At 36.7% G+C, this 21,149-nt stretch overlaps 2 protein-coding genes across 8 annotated transcripts in view; one reads left to right on the top strand and one right to left on the bottom strand.

Moving 5' to 3' along the window:
- AASDHPPT (aminoadipate-semialdehyde dehydrogenase-phosphopantetheinyl transferase) overlaps positions 1-10,853 on the bottom strand; it is a 24,590-nt gene extending 13,737 nt beyond the window's left edge. For both annotated transcript variants that reach the window (XM_081950370.1, XM_081950371.1), the window contains exons 1-3: positions 10,721-10,853; positions 8,066-8,272; positions 5,286-5,511 (exon numbers count right to left, since the gene is read on the bottom strand). In XM_081950370.1, coding sequence (XP_081806496.1) covers positions 5,286-5,511; positions 8,066-8,209 — 370 coding nt within the window. In that variant the 5' untranslated portion in view covers positions 8,210-8,272; positions 10,721-10,853. The remainder of the gene's footprint in view (positions 1-5,285; positions 5,512-8,065; positions 8,273-10,720) is intronic.
- On the top strand, positions 10,747-21,149 carry KBTBD3 (kelch repeat and BTB domain containing 3). 6 transcript variants are annotated; one of them, XM_081950368.1, is made up of 4 exons: positions 10,747-10,881; positions 14,217-14,325; positions 15,781-16,022; positions 16,923-21,149. In XM_081950368.1, the coding sequence occupies exons 3-4, from the start codon at positions 15,799-15,801 to the stop codon at positions 18,538-18,540; spliced, it is 1,842 nt and encodes a 613-aa protein (XP_081806494.1). In that variant the 5' UTR covers positions 10,747-10,881; positions 14,217-14,325; positions 15,781-15,798; the 3' UTR covers positions 18,541-21,149. The 6 variants fall into 6 exon arrangements, with proteins under 6 accessions (XP_081806494.1, XP_081806491.1, XP_081806492.1 ...); XM_081950366.1 differs by having other exon boundaries at positions 10,821-10,962; XM_081950367.1 differs by lacking the exon at positions 10,747-10,881 and adding an exon at positions 11,142-11,251.

Raw genomic sequence — 21,149 nt, 5'->3', positions numbered from 1 at the left:
AAAAAACAACAACCCTGCTGGGTCATAAAACTTAAACTTGTTCTTGAATGTGACAATTTGTAATTCTTCTTCAAGGAAAACTAGAGTTCCAGAGATACTTTCTAGAAATACCGTGTTTTTCTGTGTATAAGATGCCTTGCAGTATAAGACGTACCAAGATTTTGAAGAGGCACATTTTTAAAAAAAAGTTTTTGCCCTCTGCAGACCTCCCAGAAACAGCCTGTTTTTTGCGAAAACGGGCTTTTCTTTTTTTCAAAAAAGAGGGCATGCATAGCCTTTAGGAGGCTTCCAGAGTGCTCCTGGGGGCTGGGGGGGGGGGGAAACGAGCAAAAAATGGCCCTTCCAGCACTCTGGAAGCCTCCTAACGGCTATTCACGACCATTTTTGCAAAGGGGGCAGGGTTTCAGGAGGCCAAAAATGCTGTATTCAGCATCCAGATTTTCACCCTCTTTTTGGGGGGAAAAGGTGTGGTAAATCTAAGAAACCAAAAATGTTGATATTGCTTTCTTTTTTTTTAAGCACTTAGAAAGCATTTAAGTTTGCATAAAGCCATGTCTCCTTACGGCACAGGATTTCCAATTAAGACATATTCTGATGGTGCTCTGTTATAATTTATTACCATTGGAGTTCAGGATTAGCTGTTTTCTCCTCTGCAATATTATTGTTTGCAAATCAAGTCAGAACTCAAGACCTCCTTTCTTGAACTACATTTCCATCCTAAATAAAACTATCTCAGTTAATCTTTGAAAGCCACAGCTTCTTCACATATGGAAACCTTGCCAATAACAATCCTGTTTATTATGAATAAGGTTCTTATCCATCCAATGAAATAATGGTTAGAGGCAGAGATGGCATTCAGCAAATATTCTCCTTTATTCAGCCCAAACTTTCTGTTGCTAAGTGAGGCATTTGATAAGGTTTATCTGTGTCCTCAGTGGTCAACTGAGTGGAGCTCCTGGTTCCTGTAGTCTTCCAATTCTTCCATCTGGAAATCCATTCCTACTCCCACACCGTTCCAAGGGTGTTCATCCCAAATTGAATAGCTAAAAGTCTGTAGAGATTCTCAGTCATACAGGTCATGGTCCAGAATTGGTATTCAGCAGGTTCTGGCCAGTTCTGGAGAACTAGCAGTGGAAATTTTGAGTAGTTTGGAGAACCAGTAAACACCGCCTCTGATTGGCCCCGTCCCCATTTATTCTCTGCCTCCCAAGTCCCAGCTGATCAGGAGGAAATGGGGATTTTGCAGTAACTTTCCCCTGGAGTGGGTGGGGGGAATGGAGATTTTACAGTATCCTTCCCCTGTCACGCCCACCAAGCCATGGCATGCCACCAAGTCACGCCCACAGAACAGGTAGTAAAAAAAATTTGAATCCCACCACTGGTTAGAGGGATACAGATTTAGAATTTAGAGCTCTAATCCCGCTGGCCAAATGACCTTTGGATCGAGGATGTGAAAAATGAAGGTGTTTTGAGTAACAGCTGGGAATTGCAGTGGTGTAGATTGTTTGCTGAATTGAGTTAAGATTGCCCATTCTACAATCCCATATTTTTACAGGCAACCCCACAGCAATAATTTAAGAAAATCAACACCATATCCAGTGTGATCTTCACTGCGTTCTCCAAGAGCCAAAAGCACAGTATCCCAAAACCATTACTTTGACTTTGTTGTGATAAGAGTTCATCACTTTTAAGTTACAATGGCAGACATAAAATATGGAGCAGAATTCAGTACTATCAGAAAATTTAGCACTAGTTCAAACCTTCAATCATGTTATACTTCACGGTTCCAAAAATGTAATTTTGTATACACTCCCACTCATGTAAAATAATTCAAATGCAATAATTTCCATAAACCAATATAAATAAGCCTTCCCCCCTCCCCCCTTCACCAGACACAAGGGTTCACCATTCTGGATTGTATTTCTGTGAAACATTTGGCTAGGAAAATACTGCAAAAGGAAATTTTAAAAAACGATGCAAAACAACCACCACCACCCACTTTGAAATAGAACCAATTTACTTTTAGTAATGTATTTTAATTCTATCAATGTGGGAGAAAGCAAACTCTTCAGTCAATGATAAGATAAGAGACCAGTATGAAAATAATAAAGCTATACCTATTCATCCTCCTTGATACAGAAATATTTTCCATATTATCAGTTTTCCACAGACATCAATTTATAGCATATTAATCAGAATAGCAATATATATTATGTAGAAGTTTATGCAAATTAGTCTTTTTGAATAATTATTATTTCAGCATGGAAAGTATTGGAAAAGTTTAAGGTGATGCTGAATATCAAATCTGATATTTCATATTCAGTATCAAATACTGTTCCTGTTTCAGTATTTGACAATATCAAATCTCCGGAAGTAAGAAAGGTCCAAATGAAAGATCAATATCAAATACTGTTCCAAGTGTTTGATTCCATTCCAAGGTCGCATCACTTCCAAAATGGGCCCCTTTTGAGGTCAGACCATTTCTGGATCACTCAGAATGGTCCAAATTCAAGAGGCCATTTTTCACATTCCTATATAACTCTCATTGATATTGTCAGACACAAAGGGACAAGACATGATTGTAATTTTCATGAAATTATGGAGACTTAAGTAGTGCTTAAGGATTGCTCAGTCAGCTTAGGCAAACAAGGCCCAAGGGCCTGCATAGTACTGAAGGAACAATAGTCGAGATCTAGGGGACATTGGATTATCTGCTTCCACTTGGGACAAACTGACACCAGATTCTGAGATATAGATTATTTAACTGTAACTATAAAGGACACTTTTGGTGTGCTTTCCAGAGTCATCTTATGGACCACAGTAAAAAGCAGATTGTTGAACTCAAAAAGGAGTCTGCTGTTGTTGAATATGATCATTCTTATGGCTTTTAAAGCACTAAACATTCTCAAATCAGACAGTCCAAGTCTTCCCATACAAAACTATTTGTTTAGTTGAGAAAGGACCACTGCACCATCCCACCTTAAATTAAGAAGACCTTTGCCCCCTTATTTTTGATCACTTCTTTGTATGCTGCATCTTTTAAATGTTAGGCCTTAGGACAAGATCTTTCTCACTATGGAAAGCCATCAATTTCTCTTGGATTTTTATTGGGAGAAAAAAGAAAGCTGTTTAAGGGCCGAAACTGATCTGTTTCCAGATGTAACCACTGTAAAAAACAAACATGAAAATTTTGCACTGCGGCATTCAGATTCTAAAACCAGGTGGGATAGGGATTGCATTGATTAATGAAGATATTCCATTTAGAGTAGAGTTAAAGTGGAGTTGAGCGATGCTTCTTCCTGCATTAATCTGCAGTCACAACTGGATGACTGAACAACGTTTTGTTTGTCGTTAAAATTAATGCTATTTGGGTTTACATTGCTTCTGATTTCTTATACATAAATTAGTTTTAAGTAATGAAAGCTTTGCAGTACGGAAAACATTTTGGCAGAATTCATAACTCATTTTTCAGAGCTCGCCTTACATATGCACCCCTCCTGTCTTTTATCCAAAAGAATGCATTTAGTGGGAATCTACACCATATTATACTAAAGATTGTTGACAATAAGCAGGATTTTGCAAAAAAAAAAAGTAGGTAAATAGAAACTGTTGATACCAGGATTAGATAGAATTACCAGGAAAAAAAATTCAAAAAGACAAGTAATCAAGTGGCTTCATTTCTAAAGAAAAATCTACACAACAGACATATCCAACCATATTATTCTATACTATAGAACTGACTAAATTCTATATAGAGAATCAGTCTTTTGAGAATCCGGGAACTCGTTTTCTCATCTGAATCTCTGAAAATTGTGCTTTAAAGATCGCTACTCATTCCTCCTTATAGAACAAAAAATGAAATTGAACACATTTGCTTGAGTCTACACCATAAGTATTAAGGAGTCTGGTACTAAAACCAGGATCCGTGCATATATGCACTACTACATTTTGAAATCATATTGTCTTCCCCAGATCCAGAGTATTTGATAGAACAATTACACCACCATGTGGTTTTCCTTGCGATGACACCTGCCACCACAGATACTGTTATTATCAGTCAGGTTTTCATTCTTTAGATGTGTCAGCTACGATTTTCAACACCTGACAGGATGACTGAAACAATGAAAGCTATATTGCCAAGTTATTTGGAAACAATGTTGTAAAATTTCTGACTTGCCACCTACAAATTCATCTCATTATTTTTCCTTCAAAAAGTAGCCAATCCAATTCTCCCTCAACAACAATCCTGCAAACAACTCAGGTAGGCGTCGTGGCTGTGGAAGAATTTTAATGCAGGTGACCTTGTACTTTTGAATTATATACCAGGGTTTGCTTCTGTAATTTCAGAGAACATTTGCCTGTCCTAACCATAAGATCTAAACAGTTCTAATAATGTGCAATCAAGGGAAAAGAGAATCAATAACTAATAATCACTTTAAAAATTGGAATGTTGTAATTTAAGTCATATTAAGCAGGCAAAGACCCATCCTAGGTTAGGACATAGACGGGGTGGGATTCAAAAATTTCAGCAATGGGTTCTCAGACTGGTTGCTGGGTGAGTGTGGCCATGGGAGGGCGTGGGCCAGTCGGCTTCCAGCACCATGGTGCAGGGGCCATTTTCGCCTTCCCCAGGCTCCAGAGGCTTTCTTCGAGCCTCTGAGAGGGTGAAAACTGCTTCCCCCACGCTCTGGAGGCCCTAAAAATAGACCCGTTCCTGGCCTTCCTGAACTTCCTGGAGGCCCATTTTTCCCTCTCCCTGAGCCTCCGAGCAGACCCTGCACCAGAGATGGGTTCCGGATCCCGTGCAACTGGTATACTGCAACGGGGCTGGGCGTCCACCACGTGCATGCGCGCAGAACATGCATGCATACTTACTACCCACAATGCTCAAGTTGGTCAGCGGAGCATCACACAGGCACCATACACTATGTATATATACGCGAAAGCCCCGATTGGCTCAAATACAGGTAAGGAGGGCGGGTGGGTGGGCCCTCCAGGGCACCGTACGGGAACAGTACCTGGTGCTCCCAGCAGGCAACGGTACCCCTGTACCGTGGCATACTGGTCGTATCTGCCCTGTACTTATCTCACATCCAAAATGGGCCATGTGGAGACTCCTGGGCGGGCGGGAGAGGCAGGGCAGGAGGGGCAGGACGGGAAGGATCAGCCAGGGGTGGGATTTGGAGGTTCTCTGAACCAGCCATAACATTAGCTATGGGTTCTCCTGAACCCAGGCGAACCAGTAGCAGCCTACACTTGGATGTAGATGTATCATGTCCCATTACCTGGCATTGTAGTCTTCATGATATCAATGCCAACCTGACAATCAGGTTCAGCTGCCAGTACAGTGTAATTTCCTTGATGAGAAACATTAAAGCTGAAATTGGACTGGGTGCTGCTTAATGCATTTACAAGGACAGGTTTGCCTTGTGAAGTCCTTTGTAACTGTATTTTGTTCCAAGGAATCTTCAGCCTTTCCGCAATCAATTTTCTTATCATCAGGCGGCCAGCCTGCAAAATAAAATAAACAAAACAACTCACAACTCACAACATGTGAATTGTTCCATGTGATTTAAAAAGAAATGTTATTACAATATTATTTGCTTGAAAAACATTCGGACTCCACCTTATGGAGTAAATGACAATTCGGTTACCTTTTTTCAAAAAAAGCAATATGAATAGATTCAGATTGCAACTACAATGTTTTCTTAAAACCTCTGTACTTCAAAGAATTTAAAAAGAAATTGTTCTATGATTATTGACAAAATCATCTTATGAAGTAGGCAACACTGAGAGAACAAGAGAAAGTTTCATGGTAAAGTCGAGACTTGAACTTTACTTTTTAAGCAATACTTGAGACTTAAAAAATATAGTATTTAATTCTGAAAGATATGAATCCATTATACGTACTAGCTCCACACTAAAATTAAATCTTTTGATGGATTTTTTTTCACACATTTCCCATGTTTTATATCCATCGGCAGTGTTTATATTTATAAAATTGATACAGTTATCTGCAGATGATTCTAATTTTGCCTCATTCCTGATTACGAAAAATGTTATTTTTCCCAATAATGCAATATACCTGCCCTTACATGTAAACAGTCTATTTTTTTTCAAAAATCTGATTATAGTTTGACAAGTTGCCATCATAAAATCACCTGTCAACAATTTTTGCTGTAATGTCTCATTTGATGGAACAAAAATGTTTTCTGGTGCAACTGCTGAGTTCTAATTTCCAGAGCAGTAAATCAACTTATTTTCTTATTTTTATGACATAAATGAAAATGAATCTGAAATCCCTCCAATAATCTGAAGAGACTGTTTTACTAATATGGGACAATTTGACTAGAATATTACAGTATTTAGAATGATTTCCCATTGACAATTCTTTGATTTGTGATGAAGCGGATTTCTAAAGAGTTTGTAGTCAGTTTGTACCATATTCAATTCTTTAAAATATTTCTAAATCTGTTTTTTTCATATTTCTTATTAAATATTAAAGCTCATTTCCATATTGAGTAATATTTTATAAATTATTGAAACTAAACCCATTTTGGATTATTTATTGAAGAAATTGTCTGTCAATTTCAACATTTCTTAAAAGAAATGTTCAGATGAGTGAGATACATATTCATCTTCATTTAGAAACTAATTCATTTAACAATTGTTCATAGTTATGATGGTGATGAAAAAAAACCTTTATATTCAATCCTTATATTTATGGTTTTTACAGGCCTGTAAAGCGAAGGAAAGCTTAAGTAAGATCATAAGCATAGTTGTGGTTTCACTTAGTGACCATTTAATGATTGATTTGCCAGTCTCAAGAGGAAGACCTAGTAATAAATAACAAACAGATGAATAGTATATTTGAAGAAAAATAAAGGTCTATCTTTTAAAGGAAATTTATACCGTGTTTCCCTGAAAATAAGACCACCCTGGATAATAAGCCCAATTGGGTTTTTGAGCACATACGTTAAAATAAGCCCTCCCCAAAAATAAGCCCTCCCCGAAAATAAGCCCTCCCCGAAAATATTGCAACAGAGCAGCAGCCATGAGGTGACCACGCTCGCCGCCTCCTGCACCTCAAAAATAATAAGACCTCCCCGAAAATAAGGCCAAGCGCTTATTTCGGTGTTCAAAAGAAAAAAAGACCCTGTTTTATTTTGGGGAAAATATGGCAATATGTATACAGGTGCTCTAGTTTAGTTATAAGACACAAAGCAATTTTTTTCCTTTTTATCTTTTCGCATTTCAAATTCAATGTGAGGCATAGAAAGCAGGTTTAATTCTCTTAAAGATTGTTTTCAGAGAGAAAAACCCTAAGAGAGTTAAAAATCCTAACAAGATTGTCCTCACAAGAAATCAATGTTTTTAGGAATCACATACTATCAGAACACTTATTTTAAAAAAATAAAACAGTAAAGGTAGGAACTGAGACATCAATGGAATTTGAAACATTTCACCTTTCTTCAGTTTAACTGACTGAAATCAACATGTTCATAATGATTAAACCTATGTCATCAAGAGAAATATGTAAATGCTTACTACGTCATGAAATGACTTTTGTTACGCTGAAAAATCTAATTATGATATGTACCCAGACACATACTTCTCTATAACATCAAATTGAATTTTAAAATCAGATTCATGTACAGTATTGAATTATTGGCTTCTACATTTCCTACTAAATTGGAATTACATATATTGATACATATGCACTTGTGTGTTATTTCCAGAACTTCAGCGCCATCTGTAGAGCATAATTTCAGCCTTTTATAAAAAGGCTTGTTTTTTGTTCTTGTTACTAAACTATTAGATGTTACTAAAAACTAGTAGATGTTATGTACTGGCCAGAGGAAAGGTACCAGATGATCTCATACAAGAGTTGACATAAAATTTCTAGTTGTCCCTCTCATGCAGCAAGAGCAACACAACTAATAGGTGGCTTGATATCCACTATAGCCTTGAATGATGGGCATTAAATCATACAGGTTTAATGCACTTGTCCTTTCTAAAAATTCCAAAGCAAACAGAATGTTTCAGAGGGTGAATTAGAGCGTACCATAGCAGCTTTGGCATCCCGACCAAAGATGAACTGTTCAATGCGCTTTTTCTCTTCAGGCTGCACAAGGCGCATGGCTAACAACCATTCCTCACAGCAAGGGACCCAGGTGCGGTATGAAAATGCCCAGCGTATACTTTCCATGGCGAGGCGCTCCAAGGACACACCCTAAAAAGTGATGCTGTCAAACATACATATTCCAATCATCTGGAAAAAAAGAAGCAAAGTTGATCAGACATTTGAAGTTGCTGGCTCTGGTTTGGAAGACTTCAATTTGGAGGGCACAACAATCATTGATTTATTCTACCCTCCCTCCTAGGGTTATCACATATGCAAACCTGTGGCTACAACAATAAATTTACCTACATATTCTCTAGTTCGCAAAGAATTTTAGAAGTTTAAAAGAAGTTTAAAGGCATATAAATTATTACTTGATTAATTTTAAAGTCTCATAAGAGTAAAACTGCAATAAAAGAGTATATAAGTAAAGTGACCATATTTGCTTGGGGAAAAAATGAAGAAATCTGAGAAATGGGCAAATCTGAAAGGGGTTCATAATTTTTTTTAAAAAATCATTTTATGTTTATAATTTTGCTTTAAAAGAGAAAACCCAAGAGCAAAACTAAGAAAATAAATCCAAAGGAGCTTTCTGAAATAAAGGACTGCACTTTATAATAAAGGACCTACATTCACTGATGAAAGACAAATCTGACCCTCGGCCTTAGTTTACCTTCCCAATAAGAAACTGAGTCGTAAGATCATTTAAAAGCAGTTTATTAGGGTACCCTGATAAAATGGGATCTCTCAAGCCCCATATTTTCCTCCTTTTTATAGTTAACACAACAAAGAAAATGCAAGAGGAAAGTTAATTGAACAGGGTAAAAAGTCACCTTGAATAGGCAGTCAAGCGTTGTCAAACATGTTATACATTCCCATCCCATAATATCACACATATTCATTAAAACGAGGTCTGACATAAGAAGAGGCGTAATTGTAAGGAAAAGGGTTGTCTGGAATTCATAAAAGAGATCAACCAGACCTCAATTTGTACTAACAAACTTTTTCTTATCTGGAGCTAATCTCCAGCTCGTTTTATCAGTTTAGTAATGTTAACAAACCTGAACATCGTTTCAAAAGAGAGAAAATAAATCAAATTAAAATACAAAGTAACCACATTAGTTAACAAATGACAAAACTCCTGTCATTTGCCCCTCACCGTACATAGGGGAAAGAAACACACGTTGGTATAAAGCAGAGGTCTCCAAAACTTGACAATTTTAAGACTTGTAGACTTCACATCCCAGAATTCCCCAGCATGCCCAGCTAAGGAATTCTGGGAGTTGAAGTCCACAAGTCGCCAAGTATGGACACCCCTGGTATGATGAAATAGCCAAGTAGATAACACTAAGTGGGAAACGTGCCTACAAAGTAGGCCCTTCGAGGACAAGATGTCAGTGCTAGTCCGAGCCTTAAAGGGATTCTTCTAATTTGTTCCTAGCATTATTTAGAAAAGTGACATGAAAAGTGAATTTGATCCTAGGTAGAGGCAGGTATTTCTCTCTCTGGGCACAATGGGAATACATCTGCTGTACAAATCTCTGCATTGGCATCAGGAAGAGCATCCGGCCATTAAAACACTCTGCTACCTCCATTCAGTTGCCTAGAGTCCACCGTGCAAGGGATTATGGGGTCATTAAATGAAGATGATGATGATGATTTAGAAAAATAATAGGTTAATAATACAAATAGGTTTAAAAATAGTTTCTGTCCTTGGGTTGCCAGACTCTTAAACACAACCGCCATCATTCCACACACACGCAGAAACATATAATTAGTTTTTCTTTTTCTTTCTTTCTTTCTTTTTTCTTAACTACTTGCATATTGCATATGAATATTTGCATATGAATATTTGCATATGAATATTTGCATATGAATATTTGCATATTTGCATATGAATATTTGCATATGAATATTCTTTATACTATTTATGTTGTTTGTATTTTTTTGTCATGGATTGCACCAGCGAGGCTAAAACCAATTTAGTTCTATACACGATGTACAATGACAATAAAAGCTATAAAGCTTTTATTAAAAGCTATACTAGAAAAGTGACTTGACCATGTGCTTCATGGGGCGGGCACAAGGATGATTGATTTTGGAAGCGGGGACGGGATAACAAGTCTTTCCCACCTAAGCGGGTAATTCCAAAGGTGCTTTTTTTCTTCCCCAAAAGGCAACTGGACTTTCTGGTTTTTTTCTTTGAAGACGTTTCGCTTTTCATCCAAGAAGCTTCTTCAGCTCTGACTGGGTGGTGGGGAATCAGAGTTCTTGATTCAGAGTTCAGACTGAATTCTTAAGTCAGAGCTGAAGAAGCTTCTTGGATGAGAAGCAAAACATTCTCTAAGAAAAACCCAGAAAGTCCAGTTGCCTCTTGGGAAAAAAAACATATTTGGGACAACCATGACCTGGATGACTGAGAATCTCCATATTCTCAGGAGGTAATGAGGTTTTCTTCCCAACCAATCATTGGACTGCTCAGAGTGAATCAGAGGAGATCCCCCCCAATCACAACCAGGCTTGTTGCAAGGCAACATAATGTAAGGGGGGGACGCGCGCAAAGGACAGAGTAGAAGTATCATCCGCTAGCCTGCTTACCACCAGCCCCTGCTTTTCTAAACGATGTTGAACCAGAAGCCGGAGAGGGTGGAAACATAAAATGAGCCAGCCAATCAAGCCGTAGCCGCCCAGAAAAAATCTAGCCAATCGCACAGCTGGCTGCAAGCCCCTGCAGTGTGCGTAGAGCTAAAAATGTAAAGGTAACTATTCTCGAAGCGGGCTTCTGTTCAGCATTTTACCACCGTTCAATATGTGTGCTGCCCAGGCAGTCTATAGCTAAAGTAGGAATTAAGAACTGTCTCCTTTAAGAAACTACCTCCTGGGAAATGTAGGCAGAGACTGCCTTATGGGAAATGTAGTTCCATGACATGTGATCACATCTGTGTTTCTGATTGGTCACTGGGGCATTCTGCCTGCATGCAAAGTTTATAGCCGGTCAGTTTAAACGCCTCTGTGAACCGGAATAGTAGTGTTTTCATTTCCGCTCAGCATGGGAATGAAATCATCATCTTTCTACACCACATGATGGGACGAGATTATGGGAAATCAGAAGTATCTTAACACTGAACTGTAAGTTTTGCTATTGAGAATGCCCAATAATGAACTTGATCTGAATGAGATTCCTAAGCATGGAGTTAACTGCATGCCCCGAGCAAGCCAACAACGCTTGAGGCAGAACTGTAAAAAGATGGTGTTAGTTTGAGCTCCCCTCGAGTAAAAAGGACGTTGAAGCTGAATCACAAACTCTGTTTGCATTTTAACTGAGAACAGCTGCCTGGATTTCCCCCACCCTGTCTTGGAGCAGAGAGAAACACCCTGTTTCAGGGAGAAAGGCTGATTATCTCTCCTGAGATGAAGGGCTTTGTTGTGATTAAGAAAATGTCCTAAAAGGGGGCCAAGAGTTGCATGAGAAAAGCAGACGCTACAACCTAGCTGGCTCAATCTGCTCTGAAAAGACTGTTTTTGTTGTGGAAGTGAAGGGGAATAGTAATAAGGATACAAACATTTTGGTTTTAATAGAAACATTTGTTTTCTGTAACACACACATATTATGCCTTGTCACATATAATCATACATTCCAAGCAAGGGTGTTTTCTTCGCTTACTGTCACCTTGCAGTCTGGAATTAACCTGACACAACCTAGTAACTCACTTGTAAATAGAACTAGACGGAGTGGGTTATGGATGGAGGTGGCAATGCTTCATTAGCATGCTCCAGATGGCTTATAAGGTTTGCCTATGTGCCTAGCCGATGGTATGAAGCATGTGTATATGCTGAATAGAATTATAAGGTTACAGCCAATGCTTGCAATAACTACTAATGCAACTGCTAGTGCTCTAACTTTTACAACAACTATATATCCCAGAATACGCTTGCTTGACATGATTTGTTAGCAAAGTGATGTATCTGTGGAAAATGTACCTCACAAATTTTGTTCACAAAATTGATCACCTGGGAAAAAGCTATACAGGGGGAAAACTGCCAAAATGTGAAGATCGCACATATTCCAGCGCAGCCCTGAACTGGGGTAGTCCACCTGATTTGGCAATATCTTTATTACAATGGACAGCATTCCATTTTTAAAATAAAAGGGTGGAATGAAGGGGAATAGTAAGAAAGATAAAAGCTTGTTGGTTTTAATAGAAACATTTGCTTTCTGTAGCACACATATATTATGTCTTGTGTTTGTAACGTATATGCTTGCATGCTGTAAGTGCCTTTTGTTCCCTACAACTGACTTCCTGTGGCGCTGTTATTAGGGTCTGTAAAATATCTGGCAAATGTCAAAAGGTGTGATCCTTGCCATTTGAACTCTTATCAATCTGCAATCTATGGGCATATAATTTATCCCGGAATGGAGCTGTAAAGAGCTGTAAAAGTGACACCTTTGATATGTCCCCCTTCTGCCTAAGAACGATCTCACTTTTGATCTGTGCCCTTCACAACAGGGGGCCAAATGGCCAATCCTGGGAACAGAGGAAGAAGATACAGTAATGCTGATAAAGCTAGTGAGGAATATTTTAAAGCCAGGATGTTATTCTGTGATGTCTCTAACTTTATAAAAAGGAGCTACACCTTCTCTGAAGGTAGTTGTTCCCTGCATATCCTTGGGACCATCATGTCTTTAAACTTTGATCAAAGATTAAATGCTGATTGTTATTCAAGCCTCCATTTAAGTCTCATGTTTGGCTCATTGTGACTTGGGTGTGTTCTCAAACTTCTATGGGTCTCAATGTATTCTCAAACCTTACAGAAGAATGCTTACAGGCTAGATCCTTTTCTCCTCTGATATACTGAAAAAGCAGATCCTGCAGAGTTAGAAAAGCATGTTTCCTCTCTCTCTCCCTGTTTGAAAGCAAGATGACTTTGTTTCCATCTAATTGAGCTCCAGGGGAGGGGACCCAGGAATCGCATGATAAAGCAGCTCTCCCCCTTCCCAACCTATCCAGTCCGTTAAATCTGCTGTTGTTAAGGCCAAACGCATGTGGCTTGGAAGCAAACAGCAGCCTAACAAAGAAAGAAAAACCTGTTTCAGTAAATCAAAGCAAATTCCAGGTCTTACTCCTTAAGTATTAAAGCCTCATGGAAAGGTCTCCATGGAAACGGAATTTGAATAAGTAAGAAGTCAGCTAGCCCAGATCCGAACCTCCCAAGTCCTTTGAACTTTATTGATAAATTGTCCTGCCAATGAGGGGCAATAAAGATCCCCAACTATCCCAGCACCAGCTTACTTTGTGTGTGCAAAGCCATCTGGCAGTCAAATGGCTACAAGGCAGATGCAGTCCAGCTGAAGGCCCTGCAAGTTATGATCTCGCTGTTTTGTGATTATTGCTTATGAATTTTTGGGAAAGGGCACAATTCCTTTAGGAGGTACCAAGCTAGCAAGGTCCAAGACGAGTTCCGAGTCCAGGTAAAGACCCTTAGGAATTCAAAAACTGGAGAGTTAGCTTTTACAAACCTCCAGTGGAATGATGCTAGAAATCCATTCAAAAGCTCAGCAGTGCCTCCTTCCCTCCCCAAAAATCTGCTGCCTTCCAGAACTGCTGGAATTACAATTTCCAGAATCTCCAGATCGCAGATGATCCTTTTGTGAGCATTTTTAAGTCCAGGGGATTCGGAAGGTAGCAGATTTATTTATCTATTTCTTTACTTAGGCACAAGATAACAGGAATAAGAATAAACATGAAAAAGAACATAGGAAATGGGTACAAATAAATGGGGAAAGTAGGACAGGGACCTTAGACACGCTGGTGTGCTTATGCATGCCCCTACTTATTTATTTAGTTTTTCACTCATGTACAAGATAACAGGAATAAGAATAAAAATGAATAGGAACATAGGAAATGGGTACAAATAAGTGGGGACAGTAGGCATGCTGGTGCGCTTATGCACGCCCCTGTGTACATAAAAATAAACATTCTTTTTTAAAAATGATTAAAATTAATAATTAATATTTTTTTTAAAAAAAGAACAAAAAAGCTCTAGATGTCTAGATACTTTATGCCTAAGCTTTGATGAGAGTTGTACTTTTCAGATATGAGGCATATTATTCCGACAGGTGTATATCCATTTCGGTTATAAAAAGCAACTGAAGGGGGCATATTTGACTCAGAAAAGGACTGCAAACGCAAAAGATATTACCGGTAACAGTTACAATTTCAGTGCAGTAATTGTTACTGAATAAGTTGATAAGAGTTCTTCAAGGAAGTGCCTGGATAGTATTCAACAATATTGGTATTATTGCTAAATCTGCTATATTTTTATTAAGTTTATTGTGGTAATTATTTGTGTCCGCTAAGAATTAGGGGGAAACTTCCCATCCCTGCAAAAGTGTTTGTTAGCCTGAGTCACGAAATGATGGATATACAAAGATTTGAAAGTTTCTTATTCTAACCAAGTTCTGTAAGTGAGGCTACTAAATTAAATGTTCACTGTGTTTCTTTGATTATGAATATGGATAGCAGAAATCTTTATTTAATTTTGCATGTTTATGTTGTAATTCTGAAATGCAAACTGTACATTTCTTAGGCTTAATGTATTCCTCCTAATATGTATTATTTAAAAGTGTCAGCTTTTGTGAATTTATAGCTTAGGATATTAACAGAAATTTGTGACTGAAAAGGGCTGTTTATGAAAGAAGGTTTTAGTCCTGTGCTATTTTGTTTTAGCACACAAGAGAGTTCTTTACTGAAATAACTATAAGTCATCAACACAGAAGGTATAGCTTTTATTAATTTAGCTGCATGTCCCAGGAAGAAAGCCTAGGAAATAATATAGCTTGCTAGATTCTGGCACATTTCTGTTCCAGAATCTAGCCGGCTATATTATTTATGTGGCTATATATTTACTGTGCAAAAATGATAAAATCATAGACCTCCTAGTACAAAGAGAAAAGGTGCAGTGAACAACTGAAACATTCATAAATTATATCTATTACTTACTATTACTTCTATTACTATTATTTGAGTACGGCTACATCTTTGTCATTGTTTAGTTTTTCCTATGAATTGGTACATCTGAGCTAACAAGAATGTAAAATTTAATATATGTGTTTGAACACAGTGTCTTAGTTTTTTGATTTAACGATCCAGAATAGATGATTAAAGTTACTAATTTATAACTGTTGTCTTATTTAAGAGTGACCAGTTATGTACTGTAGTTTAAATGAGAAGCCAAATTTTACTGACATGAGGAGTTTCTATTCCTTTTCTATTCTAGCTAAAATCAGATCATAGAGATGATTTTCAGAATGTTTAGCTATTTGCAGAGAAAGAATAAAATTGTATTACAGGAGCCCCATTGAATTCAGTGGAGTTTTCTTCTTAATCGCAGTAAATACAATTATATTGCCAGTTAATTGTCCTTTCAGCAACATGCTTCTGGGCTGGAAGGTGCAAATCATAAAGCAATGCAAATATTTCAATATCAGTGACATTTCAGTTTCTGTATTTTAATTTAGATTATTTAAAATATGAATAGACTACTGAAATTCATATAGAGGACACACCTCAATATATCAGGACCATGAAGTAGTACTTTTTCTCAGTAATTTGTTATGAAAATTATGTTTGTAATTTGTATATTATGTCTCCCAATAGTAATAGATCAAAGAAGCCATGGAAAACCAGTATAATTCGAATTGCACCCCAACTTGCAATGGAATTTCAACTCATGACAACAAAATCAGTTCTTTGGTGGCTGAAAATCATGGTCAGAGAATCTTAACCATACTACAAAGCTTCAGAGCTCAAAACATATTTTTTGACTTTACAATACTTGTAAAAGATGAAGCAATTTCCTGCCATCGTTGTGTACTAGCAGCATGTAGTGACTTTTTCAGGTAAATGTATTTCGAACTTGGCTCTTTTGCTACTGTATGTTGTTAAAGTTGAAGTTAAAGTTGCTTTCTGGAAGTATAGTTATACTCTGCTATTTAAAATAGCAGCTTTTAAAACAATAGCACTGGGCCTCTTTAGATCAAGCATTTATTTTAAAAAGCTTCTTCATTTTGTTAAGTTGTCTAGAATAATAATAAAGCAGTCTTTAAAAAATAAGTCTAATCATTTGAACATTCTACGGGCATTTATAGTTGTTGACTTACCTCCTTGCAGCAAACAGCCTAATTAGCACAAGAAAAAAATATCTGCCTCCCAGCAATTTGCCTTGTGGAGCAAACAGCAAGTTTCACTTTCAATTTCTCATCAGCTGTTTCAGGCTGCAGGGATTGCTATAGCCTATTGAAGCCTGGCAAGCCCCCATTTGCTGCAAAGAGGTAAATTGCTGGGAGGCAGAGGCCAAAGGGTTGGGACCTATGGGTGGGGCTACATTCAATGTATAAGACACACCTAAATTTTCACCGCCTTTTAGGGGGGGGGGGGGAAGGTGCGTCTTATACTCGAAAAATATGGTACATAAAGTTGCACAGTTATATAAAAATCAATAATTCAGACAGTTGAAAAATTGCATGGATTTTTAAAGTATCTGTTCATTTTCTGCAATTGTATTCCTGGCTGTTTAGTAGCCCCATTGAATTTAAAGGTTCTTCCCATATATACCTGTAGAGGATTGTGTCTTTGTTGTTAACATAACATGATGCTTATACTGCATAAAATCAGCAAGTATAGTGTGTATACTGAAAATGATTATCTCATTTGAGTTATGAGGGTTTTTTTTCTGATTGAATTGTATGGATATTGGTGATGATGACAAAACATGTTAATTTTCTACATTTTAATTACAGGGCCATGTTTGAAGTTAACATGAAAGAAAGAGATGGTGGGAGTGTTACGATAAGTAATTTAACACCCAAGGCAGTGAAGGCTTTTCTAGATTATGCTTATACTGGAAAAACTGAGATAACAAATGATAATGTGGAAATGTTCTTTCAGCTGTCCTCCTTTCTTCAAGTTTCACTTCTTTCAAAAGCTTGCAGTGACTTTCTAATTAAGAATATCGATCTTGTTAACTGTTTGCAACTCTTATCCATTTCTGAAAGTTATGGCTCCACCAAGCTGTTTGAGCGTACACTTGAGTATGTCCAGCTCCATTTTTCCTTGCTTCTCCAATCAAATGATTTCTTGGAAATGAATTTTGAGATCCTGCAAAAATGCATAGAAGCTGATGAGTTGAACGTACCAGATGAAGAATCTGTGTTGAAAGCTGTCTTTTGGTGGATGAAACATGACTTAGAAACAAGGCATAAATATCTTCCTCATTTGATGAAAAAGATCAGGTTACATCAGTTACCTGAAAAGACATTGCAAGATATTTTGCACTCTGAGGAACAGTTACTTAAAACCACAAATTGCTTAGCGGTAATCAAGGAAGCAATTCAAAATGTACAGAGTTTCAGTGGGCTTTTCCCAGATCCCCGCCCATCAACTACCGAAAAATACATACTGGTTCATAAAACTGAAGAAAATAAAGTTAAACATACATTTTGCTATAATATTAAAACTGATCAGTGGAAAGAACTGATACAAATAAATATATTCGATCTACCTGGATCAAGTTTATCTAGTTATGGTGAAAAAATATTCATAACTGGTGGGTGTAAAGGTAACTGTTTCCGGACTATTAGACTTCATATTGCTGAAAGGTTTCACGATGCCACAGATCAAACTTGGTGTTATTGCCCAATAAATGATAGCTTCTCATTAGTATCTGCCATGAAGAAGCCAAGGACAATGCATACGTCTGTTGCGATTTTAAATTGTTTGTACGTAATAGGAGGGAAGACAAGGGCATCTCAGGATATCAAAAGCCTTTTGGATGTTGAAGCATACAATCCCCTTACTAGAGAGTGGAAATCTGTGAGTCCATTACCAAGGGGCATCTACTATCCAGAAGCAAGTGCCTGTCACGGTGTAATATATGTGCTTGGTTCTGAAATTGAAATCACAGATGCCTTTAATCCATCTCTTGATTGCTTTTTTAAATATGATGCTGTAACAGATCAGTGGTCTGAGTTAGTAGCAGAATTTGGGCAATTCTTTCATGCAACCTTAATCAAAGCTATTCCAGTGAACTGCACTTTATACATTTGTGATCTTTCCACTTACAAAGTTTATAGCTTTTGCCCAGAAACCTGTGTGTGGAAAGGAGAAGGCTCTTTTGAGTGTGCTGGTTTTAATGCAGGGGCAGTTGGAATAGAAGATAAAATATACATTCTGGGTGGAGATTATGCTCCTGATGAAATAACCGATGAAGTACAGGTCTATCATAGCAGTAGATCTGAATGGGAAGAAGTTGCGCCTATGCCAAAGGCCCTTACTGAGTTTCATTGTCAGGTGATTCAGTTTAATAAATTCAGAGATCCATGGTTGCAAAAGCAATGTGATACAAATGATTATACATAAGAATCCAATTTCTCAAATGTATTTGCTCCCTATTTATTTATTTTGGCGCCCCTCTTAGCCACTGTGATTTTAAGATAACCAAATATTAGGATGTCAATCTACCAAAACACATTTCATAGAAAATAATTCTTTTCTATGAAAAGAATGGGGATTGGTAATTCCTCTGTAGTTAATGCGTTAATCTTTTGTAGTGTGGTTGGCCTGTGTTTAATAGTAATTTATTAATAAATTATTGAATTTATATGCCAACATAGCTGGCTACTTTCGATTTTGAGAGCACTTTCTAAAATAATTTGGGGGTGGGGGAGAGAAAAGATTTAAAAATTACACTAGACAACTTGTAATTATCCCAACTTCTATAAGTTTATTTAAAATGGCATCCATAAACTGAATACATTTTAGATTACTAATTTCAGGAATTAAAAAAAATCAACATTATGGTATAAAAGTAAGTTAGCTTACTTTTCCTTTCTTTGCAGCTATTAAACTGCATTTTTCCCCAAATAAAATCACAATTGTTAATATATTTCATAACCTGTTTTTTATACTTTCTGTTTACATTAACAACTTCTGCAGCAATTTCCTACTGAGGCAACAGTCATAATTTGAAAACCCATCTCAGATTTTTATTCCTAAAATCCCAGAGTTTATTCCTAAATGAATATGCACTTGAAGGATTTTTCATGATAAATCTAAAGAAGAAAATTCAGTTTTGGTGCAAAAGAAACACTGATTTATAACAAGTTCTTTCCTATATACTACTAAGTTGTTTTTCCAATATAATCAAGACAGGAATATTTCATAATAATTGTAATTACTGAATTTCAACATATTTTCTCTTTCATTGCTATCAAATACTGTTAAAGTTTCACTAAATCATTGCTGTTTATTTCAAATATTAGTATAAATTACAGTTCAATTTCTTTCCGGGAAAGTGATTGAATAATTGAACTTTATTTTTATCCTAAATGCTAGGCCATTCTTCCTTAAACTATATAGTCATTATAACATGAACCATGGATTGTCAATTTTTCATGCTGCTCATGTACTGTTCATTCCATGTGCTGAAAATAAGTAGGGTTATACCATACATTGTATAAAGGAGAAATATCCTTTGTTCTTGGAGTCTTTATTCTTATATGTGATCTTGAATAAGTGCTGTTGACTCCTGTTGGACATACTTCTGAGAAAACATCTTTCAAGGAATCAAGCACAACAAAATAATTTAGGAATCAAGATAGAAACCATAAGAATGTGATAATAAGGAGTGTTATATTAAATAGCTCCCTAGAATTTGGATTTGTCACATAGGTTATTTGGAGTTTTTTCCCATGACATCAAAAAAGATTGGAAAATTTTACCAGCTTTAAAGCAGTAGTTAAATAGTGGTGGAATTATAGCTCAAACAGAGAAAAACAAGGTCACATATTATGCACAAGCAATTGGTCTTGATGGCTATAGTATATGCTAATGAATTGCATGTGAATAAATATCTTATTTGCACTAAGAACATATAACCATATTTCAATTATACAATTATTGTATGATAAATAAAGATATGGCATGATGTAATGAATATTAGTGTAATGTATATAGCTTCTTGAGTATATAGCTACTACCATAATCAATCAGTATCAGCATTCAAATGTAACATTCAAATGTAATTATTTTACATATTACTTTATACCCAACTTTTTGGGCACCAGGGACCTGTTCCACAGAGAAACGTTTTTCCACAGACTGTGTGTGAGAGAGAGAGAGACAGCGAGAGATATTTTGTGTGCTGCCTGCATCCCACAGAGGGGGTTTCTGGCATGCCACAGACCAATGCAGGTCTACAGACTGGGGCTTTGGGACCCCCGCTTTATACTGCTGAAGCAAATATAACCAGAAAATAAAACAAATGATGAACCAAAGCCTGTTTTGTAACTCTACTATCTGAGCAAATAATATCCTAACAAAGCAAAATGACAACGTGGATTTTACTATTTTAAAAATCTTGAATAACTGATATTTAAAAAGAAAATATCTATTGTTGAATGTGACATAGCAATTTTTTTGTACAGAAAAATGGTTAATAGTTATAATCTCCATTGAAGTAGCCTTACAAATGCATTGTAGTATAATGATTTACAAAAAGACAGTTATAGTTTACAGTTAAATTATAAATAAGATTTCACTGATGAGATCTTGATCCAAAATTAATTTTCTTCTGTGGTGACTACTAAACACAAGAGATTAACAATGGAAAAACAACCAGATTTAGAGATGTTAACGGTTGTTGTTATTTTTTTTTTGTTTTTTTTGGGGGGGGAAGTTGCCAAGAAAGGCAAAAATGAATACATTGGAAAGATACATTTCAAAACTCCTGTGTAAATTGTGTGAAAAAAAATTCTCAGTATAATTTTGAAAAATAAGATTACGGTCTATGTTTATGTTACAAATTTTGTTTTGCATTTTGTACCTTTCTTAAAACAATTGAAACAACATAATTGATATTTTAGCTCAATATGTTGGGAGTTTTGTGAGATTTAACATTTATCTGGATATTAGTAATGAAGAGTACTGGAATGTTCATTCATTTCCATAATAAAAGCACTAACCATTTG

Source organism: Natrix helvetica (assembly GCF_964273705.1).
Source record: "Natrix helvetica genome assembly, chromosome: 4".
NCBI lineage: Eukaryota > Metazoa > Chordata > Lepidosauria > Squamata > Natricidae > Natrix > Natrix helvetica.
This window is presented reverse-complemented; position numbering and strand designations above follow the sequence as displayed.